Below are 19434 nucleotides of genomic sequence, written 5' to 3' on the forward strand. Positions count from 1 at the left end.
TTTTTTTGCGGTACGCGGGCCTCTCACTGTTGTGGCCTCTCCCGTTGTGGAGCACAGGCTCTGGACGGGCAGTCTCAGCGGCCATGGCTCACGGGCCCTGCTGCTCCGTGGTATGTGGGATCTTCCCGGACCGGGGCACGAACCCGCGTCCTCTGCATTGACAGGCGGACTCGCAACCACTGCGCCACCAGGGAAGCCCAATGAGTATAATTCTTAAAGATATGATTTACAGGTGACATTGGCAAACTCAAGAATATTCAAAGAAGGGTGATTTGGAAAGTAGTCTGCAAGCTATTTTATATGAGGACTGATGGAAGAAACCAAGGATCCATTAGCCTGGGGATAAACGGAGGCTGGGCCCCTAATAGTGTTTTCAAATAGGTGGCAATATAGCCTGTGAATAAATTATTGGATCCCATTTTAGAAATTCGTGTAACACAATTACCTTACTTTAAGCTTTTATGATAGCAAAGTGCTTGTAATTGAATATTAAATATATGTCACATTCAAAGGCCAAAACTAGGACTACATAGTAGAAGTAATAGGGAAGCAGAATTTTTACTTGATACACAGAAGAAACGTTTTTAATAATCAGTAGGTTCTGAATAGACTATTTGCATATTTTTGTGGTATAAGTATTTCTTCATTAAAGGGATGTCTGACTTTTTAAAACAGGTTTTGTATGTATCATCATTTAAATAATTATTAATATTGTTCTTTTACCTTTTTTAGAACATTGTAGAAATTCTAGGTGTCTTTCACTTTCATTTTCTTTCTGTGTGTAAAAGGAGTATAAACTGTTTGTAAAGCTTAGAAACTTACTGAGGTAGAACAAGGTTGCCAAAATCCCATAGGAAATTAGAAGTCAACTCTCAGTCGCATAGAATTTTATCTTCAAATTCAGGTAGTTATCACTCTCTGAACTGTTCCAGGCCTCAGTAAGCCACCTCTCTACTCTCAGCTCTGCTCGGGTTTTATGAAGCTGGGCAACCAAAATAATTTAACTGTAAGACAGAATTTCCTTCTAGATGAATATTCTATGATACTGTATGTCATAGTTGCAGGAAAGTTTGTCTGTACATATATATTGTTGGAAGTAAGTTGTTGCTGCTGCTATTCTCTATTTTTACTTGATTTGTAACACATGTATAACAGGATAATTTGTCCCCGCAGGGTGCTTGTCTTCCTAGGTAACAGCGCAGTGTCCAAAAGAGTGCCGTGGTGTATAATCCCTCTTGTTAAACACAGGGAGGAAGACTGTGGGGTGATGAAACCAAGCACCACATGGTGCAGGTTTACGTCTGAATCCAGAGGGAATAAGTTTGGCCGTGATCAGGTGACAAGGGGTAGCAATATGTGTCTAACCTGATTTGTAGAAACCCTAGTGCAGTTTACGCAGGAAATCTGAGACACCCCAGGTAATGCCCATCATATTTTTTTTATAGCTCTCTTCTTTGTGTTGAAAAGATCCCTGTTTCTAGGCCGTGCTCAAAGGGGGCTTTTTCCCCCCAGCCAATGGTATTAGCCAGTGTTTACTAACACATGTTGCTGTAGGCAATCATTTGGCGCACGGAAATAATCAGTGCTTTTACACTTACGATCTCATTTAGTCCTCACAACGTTTTTATAAATGAGGAAATGAAGAAACTGAGTTCAGGAATGTTAAATATCTAAGATCAGACAGCTAGTGAGTAGGTGTTCCTGCTTCATCTGACTCCAAAGCTCATAACCTTCTTTACTGTTCTGTAAAAATTCCTAATATATGGCAACTCCAAAGTAACGTGGTCTTCATCGAAGCCTACTTAGTGGTGCTATAATCTGATGCTACAGACATGAATGAGGACCAAGGACTTCGATCTCATGAGGCTTGCAGTGTTAACTGGAAGAATATCCTTAAACAGAGAATGTTAATTAACAACAGGTGCTACCACGGGAAAGTACAGTTTAAACCAGTTCAAGGAAATATCTGATTGTTCTTAAGTGTGAGATTGCTGAAATGGGGATTATGAGGTCGATATTGCATATAATATCTTGACTGTAGGCCCCCAGTTTCTGTAAAAGCCTTGTGCTCAAGACAATAAGTAATTTAACTTAGTAAAAGGCAGACTTCAGTGTTGGCTAGACCCATCACTTCCTAGGTGGCAGGTCTCAGAGGCACTCTGTCTTCTTGGACATCTCCTTTTTCTGGGTGAAATAGGCCTGATTCTCAAGGCTATTATAACAAAAATTCTGCATCTTTTAAGTCACACATTCACATATATTACTATAGCATATAATTTCCCCATAAAATGCATGCAAGTAGAATAGAAAAATTGTAAACATCACCCTTAAACCCTTAACTAGTAACCACATATGTTAGGAGCAGACAGCAGCCTAATTGAGATACAGATATTAGGTGGTGGGCAAGGTGCTGTCACTTTCTATGTGGTTAATTTTCTCATCTGAATACTACCAGCCATTCAAATTCATGTCTCATCAAAATGGCATGGACCTTTGAGGTATCTCAAGAACAGTGGAAATAGGGAATGTTAAATATGTGAATCCAGGAGTCTATTGTAATACAAGTAAAACCTCTGGAGACTTAGCACGGAAGAGTTGTCTAATACGTATTAACTGCTTTTATTGTATTTAAACATTGTCGTCATCAATATCATAATGTGTACAAGTCCTGTCCTTCCACTTGGTAGCTTTATGACCTTGGACCAATTACTTCAACTTAGTGCATCTCAGAGGAAGTTAATCCTGCCTCTTATATGCATCTCACTGAGTTGTTGTCAGGGTCAAAAAAATATATATATACATACATATGTGTATATATATATATATATATGTTGTATGTAAGCAAATGAAATAATATATGTTGTGTGTAAACACTCTGTAATTGTAAAGAGGTATATAATGGTTTATTGTTATAACCTCCAAATCGTTTACCTAATACATGAGACCTTAAATAGCTAAACATTTTAATGAACTGCCAATATGGATTAAGGGAAGACAATTTAATGTTAGAGAAAGATCTAAACATGTATCACTGATGTGATTTTAAGTTGTAGAAATATTTTTATTTTGCAGTCAAGTAAGTAAGCTCAGAAAATTTTCTTCAGGGCCTGAAGGACCAAGACTTCAACCATTAGATGAACACTGGTCTAATGTGTTTATCTTAGGGATACTGGAAATGACTTTTCTGAGTCAGCTTGAGTAAGCTTTAAAATGTTTGATACATAGTATTCCTGGACCAGAGAAAGGATGAACCTAAAACAGAAAAATACATTCTTAGCATGGCCTGTGTCCTCAGTGATTTAGCAAATACCTCTTTCCTTCTCTTAACTATATTGCTATCCTTGTCTGCAGGTTTCTTTTTCTCCTCCTACTGGGGCATGTAGAAGTCTGGGAGAAGAGGTTTCTGGGACAAGAGTCTGTCTTGCCTCAAAGTTGTATGAATCTAAATGTCTTTGAGATAGGCTCTGATATAGCTAGTCACATTAGTAAAGAAGATGGCATCCAGTGGTGTGTTTGCCAGTTCTGCACATCTGTTCATATCCTCTGAAAAGTACAAGCAAATCCATTGCTAGGGAGGCCACTGATTGGGTGTGTGTGCTTTGTGTCCTTAGCCATGGAAATTCCACTTTTGGGAGAGCAGTGCTGAATTTGCAACCTGTTGGGAGTAAAAATGCGGAAGAAAGAAGATAGTGGAGAATTGTGAGGACTTTAGTGCATGAGAAGGAAGCATGAGAGATACAAGACACAACTCGGAGACAGAGTCAAGTGGAATCACAAGTATAGCTCTAACACGGCAGAACAATTTGTTTCACAAAGAAAGAAAGGGCATTTTATGTAAAGATTGAACACTGTGACAGACTCTGATTTGTATTGAGGAGACAGTGATATCTGGCCAATGGTTTCTGATTACAGCCTTTTCTTGGCAGTGCAAGCTCTAATAATTCTAGCTACAGATTTTCTTAGGGAAACAGCAGTTTTAAGAGCCCGTTTTTGAGGAAATTAACTATAAAGCGTTTCCATTTTCAGCAAAAAAATTTTTGAAAGGGACTAAAAAAGATCACTTTTTTAGCCAAAGTAAATAATGTAGGAGAAAGAAAACATAGAGCTATTAGAAAGGAGAAACAATTCACGGTATTTGTGGAAAATATGATTCTGTACTTCTATTAGAACTATTATGAATTCAATTAGCTGTTCATATAGATAATAATTATCACAGTTCAATGGCTTTTGTATGTATTAGCGATAAACTGTGAGGATAATTTATAAAACAAAGTGTATGCATAGTTGCAACCCAAAATATAAAACACTTAATAAAAAGCTTATTACAGTTTATAAAATAAAACTTTAACACATGGAACAATGTGTGTACATTTCCTAAAAATTTAATTAGATGTCTCATTTAATTCCTATCTAAATTTCATCTGGAAATTTAAAGAAGTGAACAATGAAAAATTTAAGGAGTAATGAGAGCTGTGTCCTATCCAGATAGTGAAGTGTATTGTAATATTACAGCAATTTAAACAGGGTGGTGCTGGCACAGGAATTGATTGAAAATCAGGGGAGCATAGCGGGACCCCTGGATGAGCCCCAAGGATAGTGGTTTGCAGTTTATTTCAGAGGCCCTGAAAATTCCCAGAAGTGCCTTCAGCCATTAGAGGAAGTTAAGTTCTGGGGGCTCTGAGCCCTCTCATCTCTACCTCAGCAGCAGCTCTGCTTTTATGCATTTTATATACTGGGTTCCCACATTTATATATTGGTTTCACATCCAAAAGAGTTTTCATTGCCCTAATATTAATGTGTGCCAGAGGATGCCTCACTAACCATGACCGGCTTATGAAACAAATTATGTTGGGGAATCTTGACTTAACATTAATAGAAGGTGAGAGCTTAAGTTAGTTCTTCACCTGGGTACAAAAAGATACATTCCAGATGAATTAAAAAATGAAAGCATAAAATACCCACAAGAAACATTTGCAGATATTTACACGCTCTTTGGATAAAAGGAACTTCTAAATATGAGAGCAGGTGAAGTCACAATAGAAAAGTCTGATGGAGTAGTTCATGTGAAAATAAGAGAACTTTATGTATCATCTCCCTAAATATCCAAAAAATAACCAACAAAAGGAATAAAAATCTGTTATTAACTGCACAACAGTGAATATGTCTTACTATATAAATAGCTTTTTACACATTAATGAGAAAGACAGAAATATCCCATGTCATATCCCATATGATATTCATTTGAAATAAAGTTTTTGTTCTCCTTAGTATTTACAAAACTATAATTAGAGTAACAATAAATTGCAACTTCTTTGTCCTACTAGGTTTGCAAATATTGCTAAAAAGATAAGATTTAATACTGGCAAATTTGTGGAGAGAGAGACAGATTCAGTTCTGCTTGGTGAGAGTATAAATTGTTAAAATATTTCTGGAAACAGTTGCCAGTATATCAAGAGACATGACAGAGCTCACATCCTTTTGACCCAATAATATTCTAAGAACTTTACATTCAATATATTCTTTGGAAATTTATTTTTATTAATTAAGTTTTAAAACAATGTAAATGCCTATCTTCAGTTAAGTGTTAATTATGATGCCCATTTTGAAGAATTTAAATTACATGAAGAAAGGTAAGACAGCTAACTATGCATACATGTACTTTATATAATTATAATTATATTTTTAAAGTATGTATGAATAGAAGAAAACTAGAAGGAAAACACAAATATTAGCAGGGGTTAATATTCTTGGTTGTAAGCTTATGAGTGCATTTTGTTTTCTATAATATAGGTATGAGTTTGCACTTTTCCAGTTTTTACAACCAGAAAACAAGATGATTTTATTAATAATTATTATCCATGGCAGACTTTGAAATTGGATTTCCTATTTTGTTACAATTGTATCATTATTGACCAAGTCAGTTTGAACCTGTTTTGATTATCCGAAATATTAATTGGCCCTCTTTCTAGAAAAATCTTATTATGATACATGACCTTAAAAATTGTGGATAATCCTACTCCCTTCCCTGCTCTATTGCATCCTTGACCCCTGTTTCTAAAGAGGTAGGTACAAGGTGGAAAACATTTGGAAGAACATGTTAAATTCAAAATAAGTGTTACATAACCAGGAAGACATATTCAAATACTAGCTGTATTTGAAAATGTCAAGAAAAATAATCCAGGGAGTATGATTTTGCAGGACGTATGAAACCGTTAGCACCTCATAGCCAAGACATCAATCGTTGGGGCGTGGGCAGATCCTCAGTTTAACATTTGGGGCTGTAGTTTCACTCTGACTGTGGCTTCTTCCCACTGTCCTGTTGGAGTATGGCTGCCCGCGAGTCTGATTCACGTGTCTGCCATGTGTCATATTATTTTGATGCTCTCCATGTTTTGTTCCGTGGAAGTAATCTCTCTATCTTTTGTTCTCTAAATGTTCCCACAGCTAGTTCAGTGAAGCTTGTTCACATCCAGGACCCTCTCCTTCTCTGTCCCCTTTCTCTGCCTTGCAGGAACTGAGGGTGGCTTCTGGTGTTTGTGTGGCTTCATCATTTCCTTCCTGCCTCTCATCCACTTCACGATGTAATTCTTGGCACTTTTACTTCCTTTGTAGAGTAGGATGTGATGTCATAGAGAAGGGGACAGGGCTATCCAAATTCTCTCAATTGCTGGGAGGAGCTGCCCAGGTGTGCTGAGGGGCCTGTACTCAGGAAGAGAAACAGGGAATCCTCCACAGTGAGTAACCCCACTTTCGAGTGTGCCCAACTTTCCACTGAAACGTTACCCAGTACACTGGAGTTTCCTCTTCGGCCCTTTCTAGATTTAATCAGTTTGCCTTTTGGACATTCCCAGTTCAGCTCAATTTTCCTCCTTTCTCTCCCTTCTTCTCTGTCCCCCCTCTTTCTGCCATCCCGTGTCTCTCCCCTCCAGTTGCCCTCTTCCTTGCTTGCTTACTTGTGTATGTCTGTGTCTGTTGACCTTCTGGCCATATCTTCTATGAGAGACCATTAGTGTCCCCAGCATTGCCTATCATTTGGGGTGATACCCACCCTGTATATAGTCCATGTGACCACAGCATCTCCTTTCAGTAATTCATAAGTATGCACTGTTCTACTTACAGTTCTTCTTATTTTAAAAATTCTGTCGGCTGTTTCATTTTCATGTCTGTATCTTTCCTGCCTTTTCTTTGCGACCTAATCTTTTCCTCTTTTCAGCTCTATTATGCAGTTTCCTTCTTGCCTTTTTTTTAACCAATGTTTTTACACTTTAGTCCTCTTCCTATACAGCTATGCCTATGTGTCTTCCCCCCTTGACAGTTCAGCTCTCTAAAGCACCCTCTGTGAGGACAGTTTTCCTTCTTTCCTATTGACTTACTTGTTGCTACACTCTCTTTCCAGTGTAGCTCATATTTCGCTATTCTTTAAAGAATTACCAACTGCAACTAAGAGACTGATCCAGACTAGGAAAAAATGGGGAAATTTCCTGGGAACTAGAAAGGGGAGAACAGGAAAGTGGCCCTAATGGTGAGGTGGGGCAGGCTGTGTATGTAACTCACTGGAGAGCCTTGAGGAGCAGAACCTTTGCTAGTGACCTAGCTGAAATTTATCCATTGATCGTAGAAGAGATCACAGAGCTCTTTTGAACATATTTGGAAGCCTTTTTAATTTTTAGTTTTTAGAGTGACCCTGTTAATTCTTAATAATTATAAGAATTCTGGTCTGATATTCATAATAATCATAAATTTGGACTCTAGAATTATTAAGTTGCATGGGGGCCTTGACTTGTGCAGAAGCTCCTGTACAGAAAATTTAAGTAGGTGTCATCTACCCTTGGAGGAAGTCATTGTGAAGATGTGTGTACACTTGTTTCTTGTACCCAGAGGTGGTCCTGTAGACCTTGTTGGTGAGCAGTGTGGGCACCGTTGTTTACGGATTTCACTACATGTAAAGTCCCTGGGTAAATAAAAGGGGCTTGCTTTCCAGGGCTGATGGTCTAATGCCTGTGGAAATAATTAACTCTGTCCCATATATTCCCCATACTTTGTTTAAAAAAGTTCACTTCCACTCAAAAATAAGTAGGACAGAAGGGGAGAGAAAGAGAATAGGACTCAGTTCATAAAGCTGAGATGGGCTGAATGGGAAGAGGAAGGGATTTAGTTGAAATGAATTGCAAAAGGCAAAAGAAAGGAAACTGAGCTGAACTGGTAAACACACTGTAATGAGATACTTGGGTTTCTGTATGCTTTTTTCCATTTTGGCCATAAAGGGTTTTTATTTATTTTTTTTAATACAAGAGAAGCTGATCAAAATATGAATCCAGTGAGGTTATTTCTGACCAGCACTTTGTTCTCTGCTCTTGGTGGTATTCAGGCTCATGTTTCCAAGGTCTTAGAAATTTAAGAAACATTTTAACAGCCTGAAAACATGACTTAAACCATAAAATGTCAGCAATTTTTAATAAAGGAAATTATATACATTTATTAGCTTGGTGTTTTTAGGTTTCACATTTCTTTTTTTGGTGAGTATGCTTTTGTGACATTTTTGCAGAATGACCCCTCTATGTTGCAGAAATTGCCATAGATGTCCAGAAAAAAAATTATGTTCTCACTTTGGACACCTGATCTGTGATGGAACCTAATTTTGGCATAACAGCCTTTTTAAAATTTTAAGGAAACATTGCATGATTCACACACATTTTCATCTTGTATGTTTCTATGCAGTAATCTAGGAATCTTACGTTTATTTTTATTTTTTTAGGCACTAGAAAAACACCCCAACTCACCAATGACAGCAAAGCAGATATTGGAAGTCATTCAGAAAGAAGGGTTAAAAGAAACAAGGTCAGTATTCGTATTTACATTTTCTGTTTTCATTGATTAATAATTGCTACTGATGGTAAAGTAATAGGGGTATCTAGATTTTCATGTTGTAGATGACTGTGAATTAAGTAACTACCTGCAGATTCTTTTGTGACTGCCAAATATTTGGGTGACCCAAGATTTCCTTGGAACTGCCTGTTTGCTTAATAAGTTAGACAGATTGATACAGAGGGTCCTTCATTAACAAAGTGCAGCGTTGTGTGAATTAGCCTCTAATTGGAGTTACTCATCTTTCTCTTTCTTGTAAGAGGAGACTTTTGTTTCTGAAAGTGAGTAGTGAAAGAGCAACTTTTTTACAGTCTTAATAGATAGATCCCAAGACATAAGATGAGCTCACTCTGACAAAATTCAAAGTGCCAACGAATATGGTTGAAAATTTAGTCCTCGTATTTAGAATTACTCTACTTGGAGCATCATTAATCAATTATTGAGTCCTTAAAAAAAATAACAGTTTTACTGAGACAGTCATATACCGTAAAATTTGCCCTTTGAAAATGTACAATTCGTTGGTTTTCAGTATATTCACAAAGCTGTGCAGTCATTACTGCTATCTAATTTTAGAACATTTTCATCACCCTGAGATGGAACCCCACACCCCTTAGCAGTCACTCCCAATTCCCTATTCCCTCCAGCCCCTGGCAACCAGTAATGTACTTTTTATGTCTGTGGTTTTGCCTATTCTGGACATTTCATATAATTGGAGTTATATGCTATGTAGCCTTTTGTGACTGGCTTCTTTCATTTAGCATCATGTTTTCAAGGTCCGTCCATGTGGTAGCATGAATCAGTATTTCATTTCTTTTTGTTGCCAAATAATATTTTATTGTATGGATATACTATATTTTATCTATGATGATTATTTTTATTTAGTGATGAATTTTACAGTTTTGGATTTATCCAGCAGTTTAGGGTCATATAAATATTACTCAAGGAGGAAAAAAAGTTTGTTACTGGGTAAAATAACCATAGGGCTGTCGCATGTGTATCTACTCATCCTTGTTACATAGAGTGAATTTTTTAAATTGTATGAAGTTTTCTACCTATAAGCCATTGAGAAGGCAGTGGTCTCAGCTTGGCGAAAATTAAATCTGCTGAGTTACCTTTTGAATCTGATCTTGAGATAGAACCTGCTGAGAGAAATCAATGTCCTCCCGAGGCCAACTTTTCCTAAAAAATTGGTATTACCTGTAACTCCCATTACTGTAACATGCGAATCACATCAGCTTCTAGCTGTTTAAAATGCATCTCTTGCAAGTTTGATCCATGAACATCACAATTTAGTGGGGTAGAGGATACCTAGGCTCAGTTTTTCATCTCTGTTTTGGAGGCTTTTTCTGCCTGTTCTGAAGAAACAGCCTGAGCTAATGTAACTACCCTGTTTGCAATAATTGTTCCTCCACAACGTGGAGGTAACACTGCGGAGGGAAGTTGCTGACAGACCCTAAGCGCTATTCAAGGGGATCCTTGCTTCTGAGCCAGACGTCAGTGTGAGGAGTTAGGGAACAAAATGGGGACACCTGGAAATTAATTTTCCCCTTACTGCCTGTCAGAAACCCTGAAAATATTTATGCCATTTAGAAAGCACTGGAAATGTTTGTGTTACAGCCAAAAGAAAAAAAATGGGGTAAAAATCTAGAGATCTCAGCTCCTGTCAGATGTGGGCTCTGAGCCAGAGGAACCTGAGAATGCAGGCATAAAAAGCTTCTCCTATAAGCAGACACTTGAAGTTTGTTCATCATGATATTCTTCTCCAGAGGAGTGACTAGGACACTATCAGCTATTATGTACTTTGAGATATAAAACCCCTGTACCATGGCCGTGAACAGCATCTTAATTACACTTATCATTGTAACAACATTTTTCGTATTTTTTTCAAGATGCTGGTCTTCCCAGAATGGTATATTAAAGGGCTTTAAGTATATGTTAACAAACAAAACATAAAGCAGCTTCTTTTAAAGAGTAAGAACATTGCAAAGGAAAACATACCCTGTTCCTCTAAATACAACCCTCCCTCTTCATCCCCTCCCCCATTATTATGTCCTTCTGCAAAGAAAAAAAAAAAAATGTTTGTTGTTACAAGTACTGATGAACCCGTGTAGGACTACTGAAAGTACCTGCAAGGAATTCACAAGTTAAATAGGAGAGGGACCAGGCAGAGAAAGAGACCATAGTTCTGTTTTAAGTTCTACTCTGTAAAGTCAGCTCTGTGCAAAGGGCTCCAGAATATGCATTTTATGTTCTCATTTCTTTCTGTTTCTTTGAATTCTCCCTCCTGTCAGTTGTGACAGTTACTTATGGCTGGTATATCTGTGACTACTCTCCCCTTGTTGTCTAGTTTGCTTATTAGACTCATCTCTAAAATGAAAATAGTGGGAGGGTGGGACAAATTGGGAGATTGGGATTGACGTATATACACTAGTATGTATAAAATAGATAACTAATAAGAACCTGCTGTATAGCACAGGGAATTCCACTTCGCTGTACAGTAGAAACTAACACAACATTGTAAAACAACTATACCCTAATAGAAAAATAAGTAAAAAAATAAAAGTAGTATGTAGATTCTGAGTGAGTTTCAGCTTTCCTACCTGTTGTGTATATTGCTTTAGGGAGCAGATTCTGACATTTATTTTGCCTACTTAATGTACTCTTTTGCTACCTTCCAAATTCTTAAATGTTTTCCAAGTATTTATGGTAGCTGAGTAAATTAAGTGTAACTGTATCTATTTTTCTTAAGTAAAGTTACATTTAGAAATTCCATCATCATAAGGTCAAACATAGCTGTTTCATTTCTAGATGTTTATTAATGATGTGTTTTTCAAGATGTGCAGGCTTTCAGGTATGCCTGATTAACTGTAGGGGAGTGACTGTGAAAGTTACTGATGTGTCCATAACCTTCCAGTGGTCTCTGTGAATGAGAGGTCATGTTAGTGGCCCGCCCCCAAACAGTCCACCACTGCGCCTGGCATTTCTGGAAAAGAGAAGATTGGCCCCTTATCCATCATCATTCCAATGCCATTTGTTTTAAAATACCACCATTTGGGGCTTCCCTGGTGGCGCAGTGGTTGAGAGTCCGCCTGCCGATGCAGGGGACACGGGTTCGTGCCCCGGTCCGGGAGGATCCCACATGCCGCAGAGCGGCTGGGCCCGTGAGCCATGGCCGCTGAGCCTGCGCATCCGGAGCCTGTGCTCCGCAACCGGAGAGGCCACAACAGTGAGGCCCGCATACTGCACAAAAAAAATAATAATAAAAAATAAAATAACACCATTTGTTTCAAATACTGGGTTGGGGAGGTTGGTGGCCCTTCATCTGTGTCATACAGGCAGATCCCCTGTAACACTGACCTCACTGGACTGTAAATTTGTCCTTGTTTGTCTCGCACTGGTCTGTGAGCTCCTTAAGGGCAGGGTACCCAACCAGAAGCTCCTCAGAAGATACTCAGTAAATATTTGTTGAGTAAATAATCTTCCTCAAGATGTTAACTTGCTGGTCCTTAGTGATGATTTTGTCTTGCATTTAGAGTTAGAAGCTTCTTTTTAACATTACAAGTTGTATTTTTCATCCTATTTTTAATTGTTTGTTTTAATCAAAAGGAATCTACCAGCTTTGTGGGAATTCCATTAAATAGATGCATGCCAGCAGCCTCTGGCAGATTAGCTGTGAACTTGAGGAAGGTTATTGTGCTGTTGCCTGTTCTCATACACTGTAGGTGCCTCTGGTTTAAACTTGTAACTTACAATAAAAAAATAAACCAATAATTTTGGCAAAGCTGATATGAGTATTTGAATGTGTTCAGTATATGTGATATTGTTAATTTATTTGACTGAGATAAAATTCTTGACATTTTATGGTACCTTTTCCCTCTTTTCCAGTGACACTTTAAATTGCATAGTTCTCATGTAGACAGGGCAAAACGAGGACAGCTTTTTATATCATGTTCTGTGTATCTTCTTCAAGTTATTGATGAAATGTGTAGTATATGATTAAACTCTATTTGGAAAAGCCAGACTGAAATAAGTACTCTCTGTGTGGTTTACAAAAAGGTACATAGATAAAATAAATTGTCAGAAGGACATATGGTTTTTGTTGGGAAAAAATTAATAATATGAGCATGGCATGATTTCCTAGAAATTTTTTTAATAAAAATATATTTGGTAAGTTCCCTTCTGTATAAGATAGAAGATTTTTGTCAATATAATTTTATTCTGGTCCATCTATATTGTACTTGCTTTACTGATTCTCAGTATTTCCAGGCTTCTGTTACTTTTGTGTTTATGAGTTGTCAACGACTGATAAGACACTGCTATTTGGAAGGCTTTTCAGATGATCAGAATCTTATAATCAATCAAAGAACCGTGTTGCTTGCATAGAGAGGATAGAAATGTGCATATTCCAGACTGCGGCTTTTATGGATGGATATTTGATATGCCTGTTTGGACTGCTTGGCTAAACATTCCTACTTCCTCAGGGAGAGAGGGTGCTACTGTAGACTATAGCCTTGTCTGCAGTAATTAAACATATGTCCATAGAAAAAGAGAAGGACTCTGGGGGTTGTCCTAATTCTGCCTTTCTGTTTTTGGTTTGCTTATTCAGAAGTTATAATTCCTTTACAAAGAGGACTGAGGGAGTTTCGATGCCTGAGGATATGTTTTTCTCTGCTCATGTAATTTTTAAAGTGATGCTTTCAAAGAAATATGCGCTCTGTTTTAGTGACACACCCGGGGCAGCAAGGTCAAGGAGTGATGTCTGTAGCACTTACCTAGCAAGAGCAGAGCAGCCATTTATCAGTGGGGATAATTTCTTATGTGCCGGGCATTATTATCACAGGATACCTGTTATTAATGTAGCAAGAACTGTGATATAGTTGTCATATTACTTGATAATAGGTAAATTGCTTTCTAATGGAGGTGAGGCAGTCACGAAATAAAGGCCAAAATATCACAGAGCAATTAAAAAACCCTCTGTTGGGTTGGGGGCAGGGCAGTATTTATAAGGTACACTTTTACAGTACTATATATAGATGCCTTACTTTAAAAATAATATATGTTAGATTTCATTGACCATTTATAGAGCAGCAACCTATAATTACATATCACAGTAGGGACATTTGAAAAGGCTTATAAACAATCTCTCTCGTGCTTGGTATTATTCATTGACATATTTTTGATTTTGCAATGTGGAGCATGCACTTGACAACCCAAGATTTTGTAATTATGCCGGTATCAATGAGAACTTTTTATTCCCCCGGTAATTCTTAGAATAAATGTGTTTTAAGCTACTTGTCTTGAGGTCTTTCATGATTTCTGTTTTGCAGTCTCTGTCATGATATGCTGAAATTAGGATCTCCACTTTGTACTGTGGTTTATTAAAGATTTTTCTAGGGGGATAAAATGTCAGAAAATTCCATTACCATGTATAGTGACAAACAATAAAATTTCTTGGCATTTCTCCTGGTGAGATTTACGTTTCTAATTAGCACTTTAGGAGATGATTCTTTCTCGCTGCTGAAATGTTTTGTCTAAAGATAAGAAAGAAACACAAATAATTTCAACTGCAAAATCAATTCTTATCTCCAGACTCCATGTTCGCATTGCTTCTTTCATACTGAAACTGTGGTCTCGTTTGTTTGTGTTGGGGCATTTTAGAATTACAGTGTTAACTCATGGTGTCATCCTTGCCATTTGCTAACGTCTAATTTTCTCATTGTGTAAATGGTGTGAGGGATTCATCCTTAGAGAGGGATGAAGGAAACAATGGTGTTATTAACCAGAATCATAGGGGAATCTGCATGTATTTATGTGTATATATTAGGTGTGTATACATGAGTGTGTGTAAGCAAGCCTTTAGAATAATTTATCTCTTGGTTGACATAAACTTTTACTTGTCATTACTCAGATTAGAAATCTCAATCAGGGTCATTCCTGACTCTCTTCTCCCATCCCCCGCCCCCATGGCCAGGTGGCTCTTGTGTAGTGTCAGTTCTGTGTCCTATTAACTACATCTTTCTTTCTCTGAATCCCTACTCTTTGCCGTTTATTCTTTGCACTTAAAATTTTCCAAATAGATTAATGCAGTATCTTCTTATCTGGTCTCTTTAAGCCTGGTCTCCCGTTTTTTAAATCTATTTTTTTCTCAAACAAACACTACCCCATTTATAGTAGCATTTTTTAACTGATAGTCCAAAATATCCCAGAGAATATATCGTGCCTACTAAGCTATGAATCAAAAGCTATTGTCAGTTGTATGTTTGGATATAATTAGAGGAAATCAAGCATGTACTTTTTTCCTAGTCACATGGTATCTGAATAAATGCATGATATTCTGATTATGTAGGGTTTATGATGTGCATGGTGAATGCATACATTATAGCTTACATTTAGATGAGATTTGGAATTTCTAATCTGGTCATTTTTATATACATTTGGTTCTTCCCAAAATATGTCACTTAAAATGTTGTTTGTTAGTATTATATGCTTTGTGCATAATTAATTAGTTTTAAATTAAATGGTATAAAACTGATTAAATAAGTATTCATAATTTGTACATGGATATCACTGATTGTTTAAAAAGCAACTGATGTGTCATAATTAAACTTTTTTTAAACTTAAAGTTACTTTTTTTTATAGTGACATAGTGATTGAGGTAATTCTTCAGGGGATGATAAGGTGATATATTACTGTGAAAGCATTCTCTGAGTTAGAAAATAATTGTGTGAAATATTACCCTTCAAGGTCAGATTTCAGCCCCTCAGCACAGCCCTAATCAACCTGGACTTGGGCAACTTGAAAGCCTTTCTAATCAAGCATCTGATGTTGGGGCCACAGTTGACTACAGCTGACCCTTAGACAACTTGGGATTTTGAAATTTGTAGGTCCACTTATACACGAATATTTTTCAATAGTAAATCCTACAGTACTACACAGTCTGTGGTTGGATGAATCTGCAGACATGGAGGAACCACAAATATGAAAGGCTGACAATAAATTATATGCAAATTAACTCCCATGTTGCTCAGGGGTCAACTGTACTTGCCTTTTGCTGTGAAATCTCCCCCATAATCTTTTCATAATTTGGAGAGTAGAATTAGAGCCCACGAGACATTCATGAACTGTTTGTGTGTGTGTGTGTGTGTGTGTGTGTGTGTGTGTTTGTGTGTGTGTGTGTGTGTGTTGCGCGCTCTACTGGCAGTTTTCACTTTGTTCCGTAAAAGGACGGCCGAATGGGGAGGGAGCGCTTTTCAGGTAGAATGCCTCAAACTAATGTACGAAATTTGCAACAGGACTATTCCTGGTTCCCAGCTTGAAGTTATAATAACAGCGATTGGTTAGTCTGCTCAGGCTGCCATAACAAACCATCATACACTGGGCGGCTTAAACACCAGAAGTGTATGTTCTCACGTTTCTCTCTAGTTCTGGAGGCTAGAAATCCTAGATCAGTGTCCGGCAGGATAGGTTTCTGCTGTGGCCTCTCTTCCTGGCTTGCAGACAGCCACCTTCTCACTGTGTCCTCGCATGGGCTTTCCTGGGTGTTTATGTGTAGAGAGAGAGAGAGAAAGCTCTTCAGTGTCTCTTTTTATAAGGATACTGCACCTATCAGATCAAGCCTCCATCCTTAGGACCTCTTTCAACCTTAATACCTTCCTTAGAGATCCCATCTCCTAATATAGCCACACTAGGGCTTCAACATAAGACTTGGGGTGGGGGAGACACAAAAATTCAGTCTACAACAGTGATTCAGAATTTGGAGCTTTATTTTTTAAAAAAAAGAATTTGGAACTTTATGTTTCCAGAGCTCGTGGCATACCATAGAAATTTTCTAGAATTTTGAGTATCTGATTCAACTTAGAAGGTATTCATAACAAAATGCTTAACAGTGTACTGTGCTTCTGTTTTTACATACTCCTCATACATGTTTTCATATGTTATTCCTAACATATAAACTGATAGAATACTTGGCTTATGTTTCGTGTCCAAATATAATGTGTAGGGTCACATAACATAAATTGATTTGGATTTTATTTGAAGGCTTTGGTAAAAATAGCTGTGGTGACTGCGTATAACCCTCAAGGCATCAATATTCACTAAGGTATGCAATTATAGCTGGGAAATGGCCATTTCTTAATACAACCTTTTATTCTGTCAAGCTTCCTTTCTCCATCCTTCCAAATAATTGAACAAAAACGGTAATTTAGGTGATTTCAGCTTTATTGAGATCTAGGTATAATTTACTCCAGAAATACTGAGCACTCTATAAATATTTCAGTGCAGGAATAGGAGCAGAAATGGATATAATATTACATTGTATGTGAGTCTTTCTAAGTATCCTATGCAGGTTAAGATCTTTGGGGAGAAATAGGCATTTAACCGGGGTGGTATTATTTTTTTTTTCTAGGTGGTGTTTTTCTCCTTATCTCCTCATTTCATTGCTTGTGCTCTTAATTGCCACATGCCTAAATGATTTTAAGTTTCACTTCATTGTTTTGAACTTGACAACATAATTCAAATGCAAAACTGTTGATATGCTGACATGGGGACTTCTTTTTATAGTTGATTTGTTCTCAGAGGAATAAAAATTATGACATTTTGTTAAGCCAGGTTTTCTAAAAGCTACAAGTGCATAATTCCTAAAGAATAAGTCCTAGCTCTTTCAGGACAATGAAGGACTATTTATCCTACACCTCCTGAGACGCCTTATGCAGAATCAAATAGATAATTCTGTCTGAAATTCAGATGATTTTTATCAACATTTTTTTTTAAAGTTAAGTCCTGTTTTAGGTGCCGCGCAAGGCTTGTGTTTGGGCTCTGCTCTCTCTTCAGTTTGTTGGTAACCATCTTCTGGCCAGGTTCAGGGTTCTCAGGTGAGTGGGTAGAGCTTTTCCCAGGTGCTTACTAGTCAAATGAGAGAACATCAGAGAAAGGAAAACAAGTGTGGACATGTAGAAGTTAATCAATTAAATACCGATTAAGTGCCTCCTTTTTGCTCACTGTGTAAAGTCCTGGGGGTTTTGTGGAAGCTTTAAGGCATGTCTTCATTCCATTAACATTTATTAAGTACATGCTATGTTCTTGAGTCTGTGGAAGCTGCTGGATTAATAGATGAGTAAAGTGAAGTTCCTCCTTTTGAAGGTTTAACAGCGTAGTTCCAGACCCTTCTCTGAGTCATTCATTTACGTCTTTTAACCTCTCCTCTGTGGAGTATGTCTTCAGCCTAGTACACAATGGCTTTTTTATTTTTATTAAAAAAATTAAACTTAGGACTTTCTAAATTCTCTCTTGAATTCTTAATAGAATATACGATATTCTAACATAACAGGAAGTGTTGTCTTTGCATCACAAATACAAGCTTATTAAGATCAGGGACACAGATCTTTGTATTCAGTCATATATTTCGCCTGGTGCTGAGATACCATGCTTTATGCAGTATGTCAAGCAGATTAATGAGTGGGGGCTTGAAGATTAAAAGAATACCTATTTTTTTTTATCATTTACTTACACTAGACCCAATACTAAGGACTTTACATGAATTATCTTTTTAAAAAAGTGATATCGTATTTACCATTTTACAGATAGGGAAACTGAGGCAGATGAGATTCAGTAACTTGGGATAGTTCATTCAGCTAGCAAGTGACATATCTGGGATTTGATGTCTGATTCAGAATCAATTGCATTTAACCTTTTGAAATATTTGTAGCCTGAACCTAATACTATTTTGATTTTAAAAGTCTTGGTTATATGATTCTATCGAGTAAATACTCCCCCACCCCCTTATCAGCTCTTCTGGCTAACTGTTGATTGTCTATATATATATTACTCACTGAGATGAAAGTCTAGCCTGTAGATAGGTGTGTTGAGACTCTCAATTTATAGCCTATTTGTAAATAGGGTTGAAATATTTTTAAAAATTCCATTTCTATAACCCAGATTTGGAAGGTACAAAGCCTTTCCCGAACTTTCACTGTTCTGCTTGTCCAACATGAGAAAGATGATCTTTAGTGAAGATTTGGGCTTATGGATAGCAGCAAGATATATTTGAATGGTAACTTCTTACTGTTTTATTTAGAAGGTGATGCTGTAAGGGTGGGAAATATACTTTAGGTAATGGAAGAACCAAGAACTCTGTAGGACTCTCACTGTTTTGTTGTTGATATTGGACTTATAGATTGTTTCTGGGGAACTGGCTAACTGTGACCAGTCAAAGCATTAATTGCCAACAAAAGGCAGTTTTAGAGAGTGGCAGTTACTACCTTTATGAAATAACTGAATGAAAATAGATGAGACTGATTAAACGATGCTTAGGTGGGGGGTAGAGGAGGCTAAGTTATTAACATTGTCCTGTTTTTAAGATGTGCATCTAGGGAAAGGAAAAAAGGTACAGATTAACAGATAAGCAGCGTCCGAACCAGCATTACTGCATTCTTTAGGACATTTTCTTAAGCGGAGAATAACCAGATAAACTTTACTGTTATTGGTAATCTGTATCATGACCACTTATCCATCCTTCCTCATCTCATCCATCCATTGTATTTCTGCTGGGAGATAGAAGAATACCACTCTTTC

The 19434-nt window shown here is 37.3% G+C and overlaps 1 protein-coding gene across 1 annotated transcript in view; it reads left to right on the forward strand.

Annotated features, from left to right (window-relative positions):
* Positions 1 to 19434, forward strand: part of ASXL3 (ASXL transcriptional regulator 3) — a 178098-nt gene that overhangs the window by 23500 nt on the left and 135164 nt on the right. The window contains exon 2 of the mRNA XM_007455171.1: positions 8756 to 8838. Within this exon, the coding sequence (XP_007455233.1) occupies positions 8756 to 8838 (83 nt within the window). The remainder of the gene's footprint in view (positions 1 to 8755; positions 8839 to 19434) is intronic.

Source organism: Lipotes vexillifer, unplaced genomic scaffold (genome assembly GCF_000442215.2).
Source record: "Lipotes vexillifer unplaced genomic scaffold, Lipotes_vexillifer_v1.1 scaffold90, whole genome shotgun sequence".
In the NCBI taxonomy this organism is placed as follows: Eukaryota; Metazoa; Chordata; class Mammalia; order Artiodactyla; family Lipotidae; genus Lipotes; species Lipotes vexillifer.